Here is a 13,911-nt window from a genome sequence, read left to right on the forward strand (position 1 = left end):
CCATTCTCTGTCGCACGGCGATGGTCCAGTCGCAGAGTGAGAGTGGTGGGGTATCGTGGGACTGCGCTCTCGTCTGCGAGCATTTTGAAGCGACCGAGTGATGAAGCCATACCTTAACCGTATCACAAGGCGTTGGTATCGAGCTCGAATAGAGACATGCACGACTTTGCCAACGTCCGCGGACGAGCCTGCCCAGACCAGCGACTTGATTCATTTCGGGGCTTCGGATTTGTGGCCTTGGTCCTACCCGTTCCGTGGGTGAAGAAAGGTGGACCCTGCCGCCAAGTTACCGGTCAGAGCAGAAGGTGGTGCATAAAATTCTCACACAATGTTAAGCCTGCGAGAAATGGTCTTCTCGCCGTGCTGCACAGGCTAAGGAACGTGGCCCACGCACAGTGACGATTTCCGCTTCAGGTCGATTTTGGACCCCGACTCGATGGCCACCGACACGCGAAATCGAGCGAGTGCGCACGGCAGACTTGGCTCGAGCGGCAGCTGAGCCGGCGCATCTCCGCACCCGCTGCTGCCGTGGCCGATGTATCGATCAACTCACTCGAAGCGCCCCGCATCCTACCTTGCTACCACGACCGCCTGACCCTGGTCCGACTCTGGATACATCCATAGATCCTCCGCATCCCGCTCCCCGCCATCTACGCCCGATTTCAGTCGCCATGCTCAAGGTAAGTGCTGTTGTGGTGCATGCTTATCACACATTTCGGCCGTCGCATGCTCGGGTAATGTGGCTGGACGACGTGACTGACATCCGTGTTCCATCGTGGCACGACAGGAGCTCACCGACCAGGCCCAGGGCTACCTGGGCAACCGCAAGCCCTTTTCGGCGGTGACCGACTGGATCGATCGATTGTGCACTCAGCGCTATGCCGAAGAGGAGTACGACGGCATTCCCGAGCTGGTCGAGGCCATCAATCTCCAGTCCACCGGTCCCACCGAGGCGAGCCGTGCGCTTCGCAAGAAGCTCAAGTACTCGAACGTTCATGGCCAGAAGCGTGCGCTCATCATCCTCAAGGCGCTCGTCGAAAACTGCGGACAGCGCTTCCAGACCGCATTCGCCAACGATCAGCTCGTCGATCGTATCAAGATCATGTCGCAGGATCAGCTCGTCGATGCATCGGTGCGCAAGCTGCTCATGCGCGTCCTCCTCTCGTGGCACCAGCAATTCAAGGACGACCCCTCCATGAAGCTCGTCGCCGGCCTCTACCAACAGTGCGGCGGCGGCAAAAAGTCAGAGGCGCAGCGCAAGAGCGAGGCGGCGGAGGCATACCGCAAGCTGCAGGAAAAGCAGCGCATCGAGGCGCAGATCCGCAGCGATCGCAAGGCAGCCGAGCAGCTCCAAAAAGAAGAAGAGAAGAAGAGCAAGCTTCGAGGCAAGAAGGGCGTCAAGCGACCTGCGTTCAACTTTGAGCAGGAAAAGCCCGCCATGCTGCAGTCGCTCGCCATCTCACAACAGGTGGCGACGGCGCTGGTCAATGCGCTGCAGCACGTCAACCGCGAGAAGGAGAGCGTGACGGAAAACGCACGAGTGCAGGACTACTTAGTCAAGACCAAGGTGGAGAGGAAGAAGATCATCCGCTACGTGCAGCTGGTCAAGGACGAGGAGTTCCTTGGTTCGCTCATCTCGGCCAACGACCAGATCATCCTGGCGCTCGAGCTGTACGATCGGCTCTCGAAGCCCGCCGAGCTCGACTCGGACGACGACGAGCCGCTCGCCGCCATCTCGGGTTCCGGACAGAGCGCCGAGGAGAAGACGGCTGCCAAGATCCGCGCCGACGATGCCGAGATCGAAATGGTGCGCAAGCGCATCGCCGACGCGCGTCTCAATGCACCCGACAGCGAGCTGGAGAAGCTGCAGACGCGACAGCGCGTGCGCATTCAACGACACAATTCGCGTGTCGGCAGCATGCGCAGCTTCGACATGAGCCCACAGCCTACCGGCGATGGGCCGAGCGGTGCTTCACGCGGCGGTGCGATGAACGACCTGATCGACCTCGACTTCCAAGAAGACCAGGCGGGCAGCTACCTGCATCCTCCGTCGCAGGCGGGCGGCGCCCGACGAGGCTTGATGGCGAGCGAGGCGGCAGGAAGCAGCACGCAGCGCGGCGCCCTCTCGGACTTTAGCGACTACGAGTCGGAGGACTCGGCGGATGAACATGCAGCACAGGCGCCCGGCCGGGCCAGGCAGCTGGCAGCCGCTTCGTCGCGCCCCGAGGGTGGCTCATGGTCGAATCTCAACGATTCCGAAGAAGAGGAGTGGCTGCGCACCACGCAGAACCACCGACCCAACATCGGCCCGGGCTTCAGCTGGGACGAGGACGACGAAGACGACGACGATCCGTTTGCCGATCCGTTCGCGGATGCCAACAATGCGGCTGCGTCTGGCAGCGGGTGGGGCATCGAGCGACCCCAGAACCAGCCGCGCAAGGAGTGGGGCGTCGTCTGAACAAGACTTTGCCACTTCTTTTGCCTTGATTTGCTTTCCTTTTCATGATAACCCCCGTCTGTTAAGCAATGCCACCCATTCTCGAGACGACAAGATCCAACTCGGCGCGAGCTTGTTTTTGTGCCTGAATAATACGTCCCTGCAGGTGTGAGCAAGCTCACCAAAGCACGAGTAGTAGCAACACGACATGCGGCAAAGGCGCAACAAGCTTGTGGTCCGCCCTGCTGCTTTGAGTTTGGTGTTGCGTGGCTGAGATACGGCAAATCCGACGGGCGAGTTTCTCAGGGGCCAAAGACGTGCTGCGTAGCTGCCACTTGCCGAGTGCGGGCGTGCCGATACGCGTGCAGCCACAGGCGCTTTCAACACCGCGTCTCCGAGCCAGGTTGCTCAGCCTCGGCGGAAATTTCACAACATCTCGGCTCATCCGACCCACCAGCAGGCACATGCGCACTTTCCATTTTTGGCCGGAGCGGCTGCATAGCTCTGAAACGCACACTTGAACAACACCTCGCAATCCAGCCTGCATGAGCACCACCAATTCCTTCTCCTCGAACGCGGCTTGGCGCTCTTGCCGCTATGCTTTAGCATCCATCCAGCGCTGATCAGCCATCATCGACACGCCATCTTCCGACAATCCAATCTTCGCAGCAATGAGTCGGGGTCAGCAACACGCCCAAGCCGGGCCGAGCGATGCTCGTCGCTCCCGGCCACAGCCACAGCACGCACAGCAGAATACGTCGGCAGCTCCGAGCTGGACTATGCTGCTCTTCGGTGGTCGATCTGCATCCACAGCGCCACAATCGTCGGCGCGCTCCCGCAGCGACCGCTCGTTTCTCGGCTGGGGCAAGCCGAGCGATTCTTCTTCCGGCCGACGCAGCGAGGAGCGCGAATCGCTCATCGGCGCCACAGCGTCGGAAGGCGATGCATTCGACGACTCGGATGCCATCTCTCTGCTCAGCAACATCGCCGATCGTGACTCGCGCCGCGGAGGAAGTGCCGCTGCGCGTCGCCGTGCCCGTGCGAGAGCGCGCGCCCAGGACAGGACGTGCGGCACGGTGTGGTTTGATCTCGAGGACTGGGGCCGCGCCGTGTCTTGCGGGCTGCTCGGGAGAGGCAACAGGGACGCAGATGGCTCCGGTCGGCAGCGCGCAGCTTCCATCGGCAGCGTCATGAGTCGCGGCGCGAGACGCAGCAACCACGCATCATCATCAGGCTCGGTTGTGGCGACGTCGAGACACTCGCGCTCGCTCAGCGATGCGAGCACCGACAGTGGCGCCAGTCTCAGCGGCCCAGGCTTCGCAGAGAGCATCGATGAGGATGCCGGTATGCTCGACGACCAGGCAATCGCACGATTCGGAAGGACCGAAGGGGCAGGTACGTCTGACGAAGAAAGTCAGCGCGAGTCACAGGCTGAAGCGCAAGCAAAAGCAGAGGCGGAAGCTGAGCTCAAAGCTATGGCGGAAGCCGATGCAAAAGCGCAAGCAGAAGCCGAAGCCGAAGAAAAGGCCAAGGCAGAACGACAAAAAGCGCTGGACGAAGAAGCGGCTCGGCTCAAGAAGGAGGCCGAGGCGGAAGCAGAGCGTCAGAAACAGGAAGAGGCGCGCCTCGCCGCAGCCGAGGAGGCCGCCATCGCGAAAGCGCGCCGCAAAGCTGAGCGCAAAGCCGCCAAAGCAGGACTGCTCAAGCTCCAACAAGAGACGCACGCCGCTCAGCGATGGCGCACTGAAGCCGAGGCAGAGGCGGCCGCGGGTGGGTTCAGCTTTGCCGAGTCCGATGCGGATCAGCGCGTTGCCGACCAGCACTTCGCTGACGGCGACGAGCCGGAGGCGTATGCCCAGCAGCAATACGGCTACGATGGCGGCTTCGATGACGAGCGCGGCATGCATGAGGGCGAGTACGACCAGTACGGCGATGCCGAGGAGCCCGAGGGCTACTACACGGTGGAGGAGCGTGCGCCGGGCGGCGTGGTGCACCACCATCACTACTACCATGCGCCGCCTACTGGCTACGCCGAGGGCGACCAGTACAGCCCGTCGGCAGACTTTGCGCCTGCCGCGGGAGCTTTCATCCCCGACGCTCCGACCGCAGAGCCCAACGCCAGCAACGAGAAGCCGCAGTCGGAGGACGAAGCTGACATCGCTGGACTTTCCTTCGGACGCAAGAAGGGGCCTCGTCGTGGCGACTCTGGCAGTGCATCTGGCAGCCGTAGTGGCAGTGGTCTGACGCCTCGCGCTGTGCCCACTGCTGGCGGTTCGTCGTCGGGTGGTAGTGCCAACGGGCTGCGCGCGCCACTGTCCGCATCCTCCTCGACCGGTCGACCTGGCTACCGCGACCGCCCGCGCCGCCACGAACGCACATCGTCAAAGTCGTCCAACTCGTCCTCGGGCTTGCGCTCTTTCGCGTCCTCCGCCCTGCATCCGCCACCGTCGACTGCCGCAACATCAGTAGCACCCGCCATGGCACTGCCAAACTTGCACGAGTCCGAGCCGCTGTACGCGCCCGACGAAGGCGCGGGCGATGTGCCAGCGGGGCAATTCGGCAGCCCGCATGTGGATGCCAGCGAGTTCGGCGTGATCACGGCCGGCACCAACCGCGGAGGCGCGGGAAGGGTCAAAAAGGCCAACCGCGAACAGCGTCACGGCAAGCATGAGCCGGACGCCGACTTTGACGGCTTCCCCGCCTTCTAGCGCTCGTATCTCTCGCGAAGCACGTTCCGCATACCCACTGCATCCCGCACATCCAACGCATTTCGCAATTTCAGCGCAGTGGACACACCCCGTGCATAGAGAGCATCGAGTTGATCGAGTACTGTATATCGAGTATATCGACCGAATCGACCGAATCGACCGAATCGACCAACCCGACTGAATCGAGCGATTCGAGTGCACCGAGTGCACCGACTGCATCGACTGCATCAAGTGCATCAAGCGTGTTAAGTGCATCAAGTGCATCGAGTGCATCGCACATGCAGTCCATCAGACGCACCGAGTGCATCCGGCACATCCCGCACTCAGTCAACCCAATGCATCCAGTGCATCCAGTGCATCCAGTGCATCCGTTGCGCGCAGCGTGCTGTGTTCAACACTCGATGCGTTCGATGACCAGTGCATTCCACTCAGCACGTTCCACACACGCAGTGCATCCGCACCTCTCGCAGACACTTTCGACCTTTCACGACTGCTCTGCCTCTGGCGCAACCACTTTTCACGCCACGCATCGACACTTTGGCACATTGCATTGCAAGCTGAGCACATTCCGTTTGCCAGTCCTCGATCAATAATCGTCGTAGAGGATGGTCTTGCCGACACTGGCGAGTCTGCTTCTCCTCCTGCTCTGTGCCGAGTCTTCCTTGTGTTGTTCGTCCTTTTTGGCGGCGGTTTTTTCATCTCCGAAGAACGAGTACCCGGACTGGCCGAAATGCTGTGCGGGTACCTGGTCGTAATCGAGTGAATAGCCGTTGTTCTTGGATCCGATGGGCAGACCTGTTCGCACATCGCATTCCACACCAGCATGGTCGATGTACGTCGACTGCGAACGCACATTGGCCGCCTTGTACGTCTCGATGATCATGCGCTGTGTGTCGAGCAGGTACGCCTCGAGCGTGTCCAGGAACCTCTTGGTCTGCAGATGCTTGCTCGAAGCACATACCGTGATCCCATCGTCTTTGATGATGTATCCGATGCCAAAACCGTCTGGCACAACCGGACCAAACCCAAACATGCGCAGTGCGGGATTGCCACAGTTCGAGGTGGACACCACCGTATGGTTGAGCTTGGCATAGCCTGCATCTGTGAAGATCTTGGGTGCTGGTTGATCGTCCGATCGCTCAGCCTGCATCTTCTTCCACAGATTGTGCAGCGCGTACAGGTGTCGGTCGTGACCCTGACCGGTAGCACACGCTTTGGAGAGCTTCGCATGGCCCTCGCACGCCTTTTTGAGCGCGTCCAACTTGGCGTCGGTCTTGGCATCCGACATGTACGTCTCGACGAACTTGGCCGAGTGCGGCTGCACCGTTCGGATGGCCTCGGTGCGTCCGTGCAAGAAGGCCTTGGTCATGGCCGGCTCGTACGTCGTCTCGCACCTTCCGTAGAGCGTGTAGTATGCCGCCTGGAAGGCCATCTGCACATACGCGTCTGGCGAGAACCTGTGCCTTGTGATGAAGTTCTTGCCGTAGCGGTCGAACTCGAGCACCTGGCACTCGTTCTGGCAGATGAGGTCCGACAGCCTCGTCTCGCCGTACTTGATGCCGTCTGTGAGCTTCTTGGTGAGGTTCCACTCGAGCTTCTTGGGTGCCGTTGCTTGGTTGACGTCCTGGGCCTTCTGCGCATCGGCCTCGCTGAACGAACCGTTGGCCTTCTTGCCGGCGCCTTTGGCGTACGGACTGGTCTTGGCCTTGAAGAGACTCTTGGTGGCCGAGTTGATGGACTTGGCGAAGCGCATGATGAGCTCGGTATACACGTCGGCCGCATAGCGCAGCACGGTATGGCCGTCGACGCCCGTGTGCTCAAAGTTGATGCCGGCAGCGCCATTGGCACAGACGATGATCTGGAGCTTGTCGTACCATCGGTTGGTGCACGTGCCCGCCTGGATGCCGCGCTGCAGCTTGTAGGTTCCGCAGAGCATGTTGTTGCTCAGCTCGGCAGCGTCGGCGGGTTCGGAGTCGTCCATGCACACGACAAAGAGCGCCGTGTCGACGACCTCGAGACACTTGCGGTTGTGCGAGTCCTCGCGCAGGTGCTCGCGGTACATGGACCAGATGGGACGCTTCTCTGTGGTGAGGATGCCCACCGATCCTTTGGCAACATCGTCGATCTGGATCTTGTCGGCGTCGCGCACGATAGCCTGCAGATTGCCCAGCATAGCGCGCTCGGTAAGCAGCGGACGGTGCTCCTCATCGAGCGCCTCGAACCAGTAGATCTGACCGCGGCGCATGACGACGATGTGCCTCGACTCGGGCTCGACCTCCATCCTGCATCCGTTTGCGGTGGGGATGCGCGAGGTGGCAAAGAGGCGTGTATATTGGTACATGTCCAACGGAGTGCCGCGCACGTTGTCTGGCTCGAGAACGCCTGTGCGCAGATCGTGGATGAACGCCAGACTGGCGAGGATGAGGTTGGCGGTCCTCATGAGCTGGTTGCCGCGCGTCGGGGTGGGGTCATCCTCGAGGATGAAGAAGGGGTTGAGGTTGAGCACGACCGAGTCCGAGGCCTGGAGGTAGCTCTCGTCCCAGAACTCTTCAATATAGCTGGCGCGCGTGCTGGCATACTCCTGCAGCTGCTTCTGGAGCGTGGGGCCTTGGTTCTGGAGAAAGTCGTCGACGATGCGTTGGGTTACGGCGTGCTGCTCGGGCGACTGGAGCGGGAGCAGACTCGAGAGGTATCGCTGGCATGTGTCTTCGAGCTTGGGGATGGGAAGGTGGGGCAGCTTGGACTGGCCCTCGAACGTCTTGCCGCCACCGAGGCCTTCGTTGGCGCCGCCATCGTCTTTGGCAGCGGACTTGGCCTCGACAGCCTGGGCATTGAAGACGCCTTTCGCGTCGGCGGACATGAGACCCGGGGCCATCTCGATAAAGGAGGACGTTGTCTACGGGCGGGTGGATGTTGCGGCGAGAAGTTGACAGAGGTTACACAGCGAGGCGCAGCTGTGATGAGGGGCTGCTTATAAGGGTGATTCGATGGCCAGGCTTGGGTTCGTCGGCAGGCAGCCGAGTGGAGCGTGCGGGCCCAAGCGGGCGTGAGCTCGATCGGAGATGCGTGGCCGAAATCTGGCTGTAGCAGGTCTATGTGGATCCCTGGCGGGGCAAAAAAAGCACGATGAGCGAGCCTGCAGCCATCAGGGCATGATTGCGGGGACTCGGACAAGTGGCCGATGCACGTCTTTGGCTTACTCTCCAGCTTGGTTCACCCGACCTGGGCCACTCGGCTGTCTCCACACACCGACTCGATGTTGCGGTGCAGTCACGCCGCCTAAAAAGCACCCAGCCGAGACGGCCAAGCCGAAAAAAAAGGGCTCGGCTGTCCAAGTGGAGGCTTGCACGTCCCGACAATCTGCCCATCCACTTCTGTCACAGCCGGCTCTTGGCAAGGATGGGCACGTCCCCACCTCACACCCTGGTCTGTCATTCTCTTCGCACAGGGATACAGTCGCAGAACATTTGCCGGAAAGGCAGCGTGGCATGATCGCTCCTGGCTGGGATAGCAGTGGTCAGCGCGGAAGAGGAGCAAGGACCAAGGCGCGTGCATCTGCTCGAGCAAGAAGGGTCTAGGCCGCTTCTGTCGCTGCTTCTTCCGAGCGCCGACTCGGTGTGTCGAGATCGGAGAAGCCGGAGATGTGCGCGACCTTCGTATCGTCCGTCCAATGCCCGCCAAGGTGCTGCAGAACATCGGCGGTGCTGCACCGCACCTGTAGCAGGCCGAGGCCGGAACGGGGAACGCGCTCACCGTGTGCGGGGAAAAAGGGCGTCCAGCCTAGGCAAATTCTGAATCGCCGAATCCTTGTGCCTCATCGGGATCGGACGATCCAGCTGACCGTTCACCAGTCACCAGCCGGCTTGCTTCATATCAACAAGTTGCCCTCGGGCTCGCGCTGCTTCATCATATAATGTATACGGGATCAAAGCGAGTCTGACAGATGAGATCAATCACAAAAGTGAACACGCAAGGGGTGCAGTCACGATTGTTGACGCCGTAGCGCGGTATATCAGCCCACATTGGGTGGGCTTATCAACCTCGGCGGACCGAATTCACCTTGCATTCCTGTCCTTTCTTTGCGGCGCTCCTGATGGGTGCTTGGGGGGCTTCATAAGTGCTGAACAGATTGAAGCGGCTCGGATGTTGTTATACTGGCCGTTGGGACTGCTTGGTGGTCGCGCAAGGAGCGAGTACCAAGCGTCGCACTCTCCCACCCTCTCTTCCTGGAGCGCGACAAGGGTCGAGCATATAAGTACGTCCCCCTCGCCTCTCCCCAGCCTGTCCCGACATAAACCATTCTCTATTCCAAGCTCCTCAGTCAACCATGCTCATGCTCAAGCTCGCTTCCGCCTTTGCCCTGATGGGTGCCACCCTGGCGCTCAACCTTGACGATGCTGACTTGCCCCGTCCCCTGTGCCTCAGCAACAACGTCGATAAGGGTCGTCAACGATCTCGTGATGCCGATGCTGTCATCTGCTATCACGGCAAATATGACGTCGAAAACAAGAGCGGCGACACCTTCGGCATTCTTAGCCAAACCCCATGTGGCAACAGGGACAAAGTCAGTGTCGACTGCTTCTGGATGAACGCGCCCGCGTTCTTTATGGCGTACGACGATGGCGGCTCCGACAACCTCGCCTACAGCATCGACACCAATAAGTGCAAGTACGACTCTTACTGGCGAACGATCAACTGCGGCGGAAACTAGTGTGAGGAGACACTTAGCCTGCCGATTGCACTGTTGCGGTCCGACTACCCTGCCCTTTGGCACTTCACTCATGTTCCTCAATATCACCTCATCTCTGCCGATCCTCATTCGTTCCGCATCTCCGACTGATGTTTGCCTGAGTGGACATTTTCAAGCTCAGAGCAAGTGATTCGGCGCTAATCATGATGAGGAAAGTGAGCCGCCGTTTGTCGCTGTCAAAACAGCGCATACGCCTTCGTCATCACGCGTCATGCGGGGCTCTGAGCACGCATCACAACGTACAAGAGTCCTTCCGTACGAGCAGTTCGTGTGGATCCCATGAAACGTCCTCAAATCCCTTCACCCGGTCGCGTTTGACGATGTCCAAATGTACACGAGGTGCGGCTCAAATGGTCCTCGATAGCAGAAGCGAGGAGAGCTATTCTGAGGCTTGCGCGTCGAAGGGCTGCGTCATAAAGACGACTTCTGAACACAACCCGCCCACTCCTACCTCCCTAGACGACCTCGCAGCGATGCCTCTCAGCGCCTCCTTCGCCTCCACCGCATTCAAATTCGCCAAATTCTGCGCCTCGCCGGTGGGACAAGACGCCCTTATCGCAGCTCCCACCCGTCACCACCGGCTTGATTCTCACCATCGAGACTCGATCTGCAGTCACATGAGCTCGCACCGCTTCGGGGTACAGAGTCGCGTAACGAGCTACGGTGGGCAGATGGGATCAACCACAGAATGAACAAAGGAAGGTGGAAACACAATGATCACAAACGTGGCACGGCCGGATCTCCTGTCACCACGCATCATGTGGGCTTCTAAACCCACCAAACCCGAACCCACCTCATCGACATCCCTGGCCGCCACCTCAATACGCACGAGGCACAGCAAAGGGACGCTGCACAGCCGGTGCGACTGCTTTGACGTCGCGAAAGAGTGTGTTGAGGAGAGTGCAGCACTGCGTATAAATACTGGACTCGCTCCTTCCGCACCTCTTCAAACGTTCACCACCCTCAACCTTCTCGACTTCCCCTTTCACGACTTCAATCATGCTTATGCTCAAGCTTGCTACCGCTTTGGCCCTTACGGGGGCGGCTTCTGCCGCCACGGCTGTTACCTCGCACAGCGTGACTCGCGCGCAATGCATCAGCAGCAGCCTCGATCAGGCTCGCGCTCGAGCCTCGCAAGCCGATGCCGTTATTTGCTACCACGGTGGTTATGAAATCCTCAACAAGGATCCGAACACCTTTGGCAGCCTTAGCAAAGTCAAGTGCGGCGAGGAGCAGGTGGACGTCGAATGCTTCTGGATGGACGACCCCGCCATCTTCAATGCTTACGACGATGGCGGACCTGAAAACATCGCCTACAGCCTCGACACCAAAAAGTGCACGTGGGACAAGTTCTGGCGTTCCCTCAACTGCCAGGGCGGAAGCAACTAAGACGCCGAGCATGCGCGCTGTGTGCGATCCACTGGTACTTCACTTTCATCTTCTCACATAAATGTCACTTCATGTTGACGTTTGCCTGAACGAGCACGTTCATAACCGAGAGGGAGGCGCCGACTGTTAGTGTTGAGAAGCTCGGAGCTTGCTGCTGTTGAGACAGCATGGGTTTCTTCATCGCCGCGCTTCACATGGGGCTCAGGTGGTGCGAACAAGTGGACCAAGACTCTCTCGATTCGATCGCCAAACAGCATGTAGCTCTTCTATGGCTCCACTTCGAGCCGTATCTAGCTACTATCCTCGTGCTAGCGGACAGATACGACGTAGCAACGTGCTCGACGCAAGTCAGAGCCAATACAATTATTCAAGTCTGGTCCTCCTTTCGGCCTAGCCACATCTCGTGTGCATACTCTTTTGCAAGCTTTTCGAGTCCTTTGCTCGGGCGGTATGGTCCAGCCTGGACCCCTGGTGCCGTCGAGGTGGTTGGAGCTCGACTCAACAGAGTCGATGCTTGTCCGCGATGGTCAGACGGCCCATCTTCGGCTGCCTTTGCCGGATCACGACTGACGACGCCTTCGAAGTGAGGAAAAATATCCAAAATTTATTTAAACAAAAAGAAAAAACAAGTTGGACCCCTGATCTGCGGTGATGTGCTGGGAATCACACCACATTTCTACCTGGCGCCACACCGCTATGCCGGCTTTCAACCAAAGCCCGGCCACTCCTGCATGCGTGGAGGTCCCAGCACGGATGGAACCAACACCTCCTTTGCCTCCACCGATCCTTGTCTCTTCTTACCGCCACCATCCCCTCTCACCTGTTCAACATGACTGAGGCGATGCCCAACGCAGCTGCTTCGAGCGCCTTTGACGTCGACCTGCCGTTCACGAGCTACTCGGCCTCGCACCCGTTGCACTTTGACTCGCATCCCTCTCGCGCCATCGAAGGGTTTTGGTACATTGTCGGATCCTCGCTGCCGCTTTGGAAGCCCAAGAAGAACGTCGTCATCCGCTACATCCCGACCGCCGCCGCTTCTGGCGCAAGTGAGGTCAAGTTCACCGACGAGATCCGCTCCGAAGCGCGGTCGAAGCCCGCCTCGACGCCTGTAGCAGCCACCGAGCTCGAGGCCAAGTGGAAAGCGGAGGAAGGATTGACGAACAAGCTGTTTGGCATCAAGGGCACCAATGTGCTACAGAAAGATGCCAAGAACGGAGCGAGCTTCCAGTGGACGGGCAATGGGCTGCTCAAGTTCTTTCACTCTAAGTGGCAGGTGATTGGGTACGGACCCTACGACCTTACCGACACCTCGCGCACAAAGTTTGACTGGGTCGTGACGTATTTTGAAAAGACGCCAGCGACTCCGGCGGGTATCGATCTGTATGTGCGCGATCCAAGGGATATGCCCAAGGCAACCTACACCGCCATCGTCGAGTACATGAAGGCTCTCGCACCGCAGTATGCTGCCGATGCGGATCCTAAGCGCAAGCAGCTCGCTCAGGACCTCGCCAAACTCGCAGAAGAGTTCTTCGATATCCCCCACGACATCTAATCCTTCTCCACCGACTCTGTTCCGTGTCTTTGTTACAGGCAAGCTGATACCCTTGCTATTCCAAGCTTGCAATATCCTCGGCGTTCCATCCGCAACATCGTCGTTCGATCATGTGTGCTGCAAAGCGAGCTGAGGCTGAATGTGAGCTGCTTGATGTGTTTCGGTACAATTACAGTGTAGGCTTTGGGCTGTGCGGCGGTCGAGTCTAGGACCAGTCGAGATCATCGTCGTTGAACTTGTTCCACTGTGGCTTGGCGCCTGGACCCGCAAGTGCCGACGTATCCAGCAGCGGTTTGCCATCTGCACCCACGGGGCCTGCGGCATCGATGGGAAGACCGTCAGGACCGAGCTTTCCCGCAGCACGGTCTTTGATCGCCTGCAGCCAGCCACCTTCGTCGATGCGCTCCGTCTCCTGCGCTGCCACGCGGCGGTAGTAGAAGTCCTTGCGCGGGTCGTACTTGATGCGGTCGTCGCGCAACATTCGGTTGTCGACTCGTGCATCCTCGCCCTCAACTTGCAGCACTGCTTGTGGCGTCTTGGCCTCGATCACCTGTCAATCCCAGCACAGCGATGCTCCGTGTCAGAAAGCAGAGCACAGCAGAGAGAATTTGTGGTGCGGACACTTACGTAGTGGTTGTCGCAGTGCGGACAGAACTCGTCCGACTCTTCGTACTGCGTGAGGTCCTTGCGGAACGCCTTGCGGCACTTTTTGCAGATGAACGCCATCTCGACCGTCTTGCGCAGCCCGTGGTCTTGCGATTCGGCGTGGCATTCCGGGCACTAGCGGGTAGCTCCTCTGCGTCAGCCTCTGCGAGTGTTTCCGGCTATGTTGCGGTATGAACGATGGTACTCACGTCGAAGAACTTTTGGCAACAAGGTGCACGGATCGACACCTGTGCGTTGAGGATGTGCTTGCTGTACGAGCCGCAGTCGACCCAGGTTGTGAAGTTCAGTCGGATGCGCAGTGCCTGCATACGGGGAACACCAACTTACCACATGGCTGGCCGGGGTCGCAGAGCGTGTAACGAGGGGCGGTGGACGATGGAAGGCAAGGTGAAGCCAAAGTGACAGGACG

At 59.4% G+C, this 13,911-nt stretch overlaps 7 protein-coding genes across 7 annotated transcripts; 5 read left to right on the forward strand and 2 right to left on the reverse strand.

Moving 5' to 3' along the window:
* Positions 1-671: 671 nt before the first annotated feature.
* On the forward strand, positions 672-2,458 carry PAN0_003c1907 (vhs domain protein; the record flags this gene model as incomplete). Its single annotated transcript, XM_014802863.1, has 2 exons — positions 672-680; positions 788-2,458. 2 exons carry the CDS (start codon positions 672-674, stop codon positions 2,456-2,458), a joined length of 1,680 nt encoding a protein of 559 aa, XP_014658349.1.
* Positions 2,459-3,108: 650 nt separating this feature from the next.
* On the forward strand, positions 3,109-5,145 carry PAN0_003c1908 (uncharacterized protein; the record flags this gene model as incomplete). The annotated part of the gene is made up of 1 exon (XM_014802864.1): positions 3,109-5,145. The coding sequence occupies one exon, from the start codon at positions 3,109-3,111 to the stop codon at positions 5,143-5,145; it is 2,037 nt and encodes a 678-aa protein (XP_014658350.1).
* Positions 5,146-5,731: 586 nt separating this feature from the next.
* Positions 5,732-8,020, reverse strand: PAN0_003d1909 (acyltransferase ChoActase/COT/CPT; the record flags this gene model as incomplete). The annotated part of the gene is made up of 1 exon (XM_014802865.1): positions 5,732-8,020. One exon carries the CDS (start codon positions 8,018-8,020, stop codon positions 5,732-5,734), a length of 2,289 nt encoding a protein of 762 aa, XP_014658351.1.
* Positions 8,021-9,472: 1,452 nt separating this feature from the next.
* On the forward strand, positions 9,473-9,856 carry PAN0_003c1910 (uncharacterized protein; the record flags this gene model as incomplete). The annotated part of the gene is made up of 1 exon (XM_014802866.1): positions 9,473-9,856. One exon carries the CDS (start codon positions 9,473-9,475, stop codon positions 9,854-9,856), a length of 384 nt encoding a protein of 127 aa, XP_014658352.1.
* Positions 9,857-10,900: 1,044 nt separating this feature from the next.
* On the forward strand, positions 10,901-11,284 carry PAN0_003c1911 (uncharacterized protein; the record flags this gene model as incomplete). The annotated part of the gene is made up of 1 exon (XM_014802867.1): positions 10,901-11,284. The coding sequence occupies one exon, from the start codon at positions 10,901-10,903 to the stop codon at positions 11,282-11,284; it is 384 nt and encodes a 127-aa protein (XP_014658353.1).
* An 829-nt stretch (positions 11,285-12,113) lies between these two features.
* On the forward strand, positions 12,114-12,836 carry PAN0_003c1912 (uncharacterized protein; the record flags this gene model as incomplete). The annotated part of the gene is made up of 1 exon (XM_014802868.1): positions 12,114-12,836. The coding sequence occupies one exon, from the start codon at positions 12,114-12,116 to the stop codon at positions 12,834-12,836; it is 723 nt and encodes a 240-aa protein (XP_014658354.1).
* A 205-nt stretch (positions 12,837-13,041) lies between these two features.
* On the reverse strand, positions 13,042-13,834 carry PAN0_003d1913 (zinc finger protein; the record flags this gene model as incomplete). Its single annotated transcript, XM_014802869.1, has 4 exons — positions 13,042-13,386; positions 13,464-13,616; positions 13,691-13,751; positions 13,830-13,834. The coding sequence occupies 4 exons, from the start codon at positions 13,832-13,834 to the stop codon at positions 13,042-13,044; spliced, it is 564 nt and encodes a 187-aa protein (XP_014658355.1).
* Between the last annotated feature and the right edge of the window lie 77 nt (positions 13,835-13,911).

Source organism: Moesziomyces antarcticus, assembly GCF_000747765.1.
Source record: "Moesziomyces antarcticus DNA, scaffold: scaffold_v10003, strain JCM 10317, whole genome shotgun sequence".
In the NCBI taxonomy this organism is placed as follows: domain Eukaryota; kingdom Fungi; phylum Basidiomycota; class Ustilaginomycetes; order Ustilaginales; family Ustilaginaceae; genus Moesziomyces; species Moesziomyces antarcticus.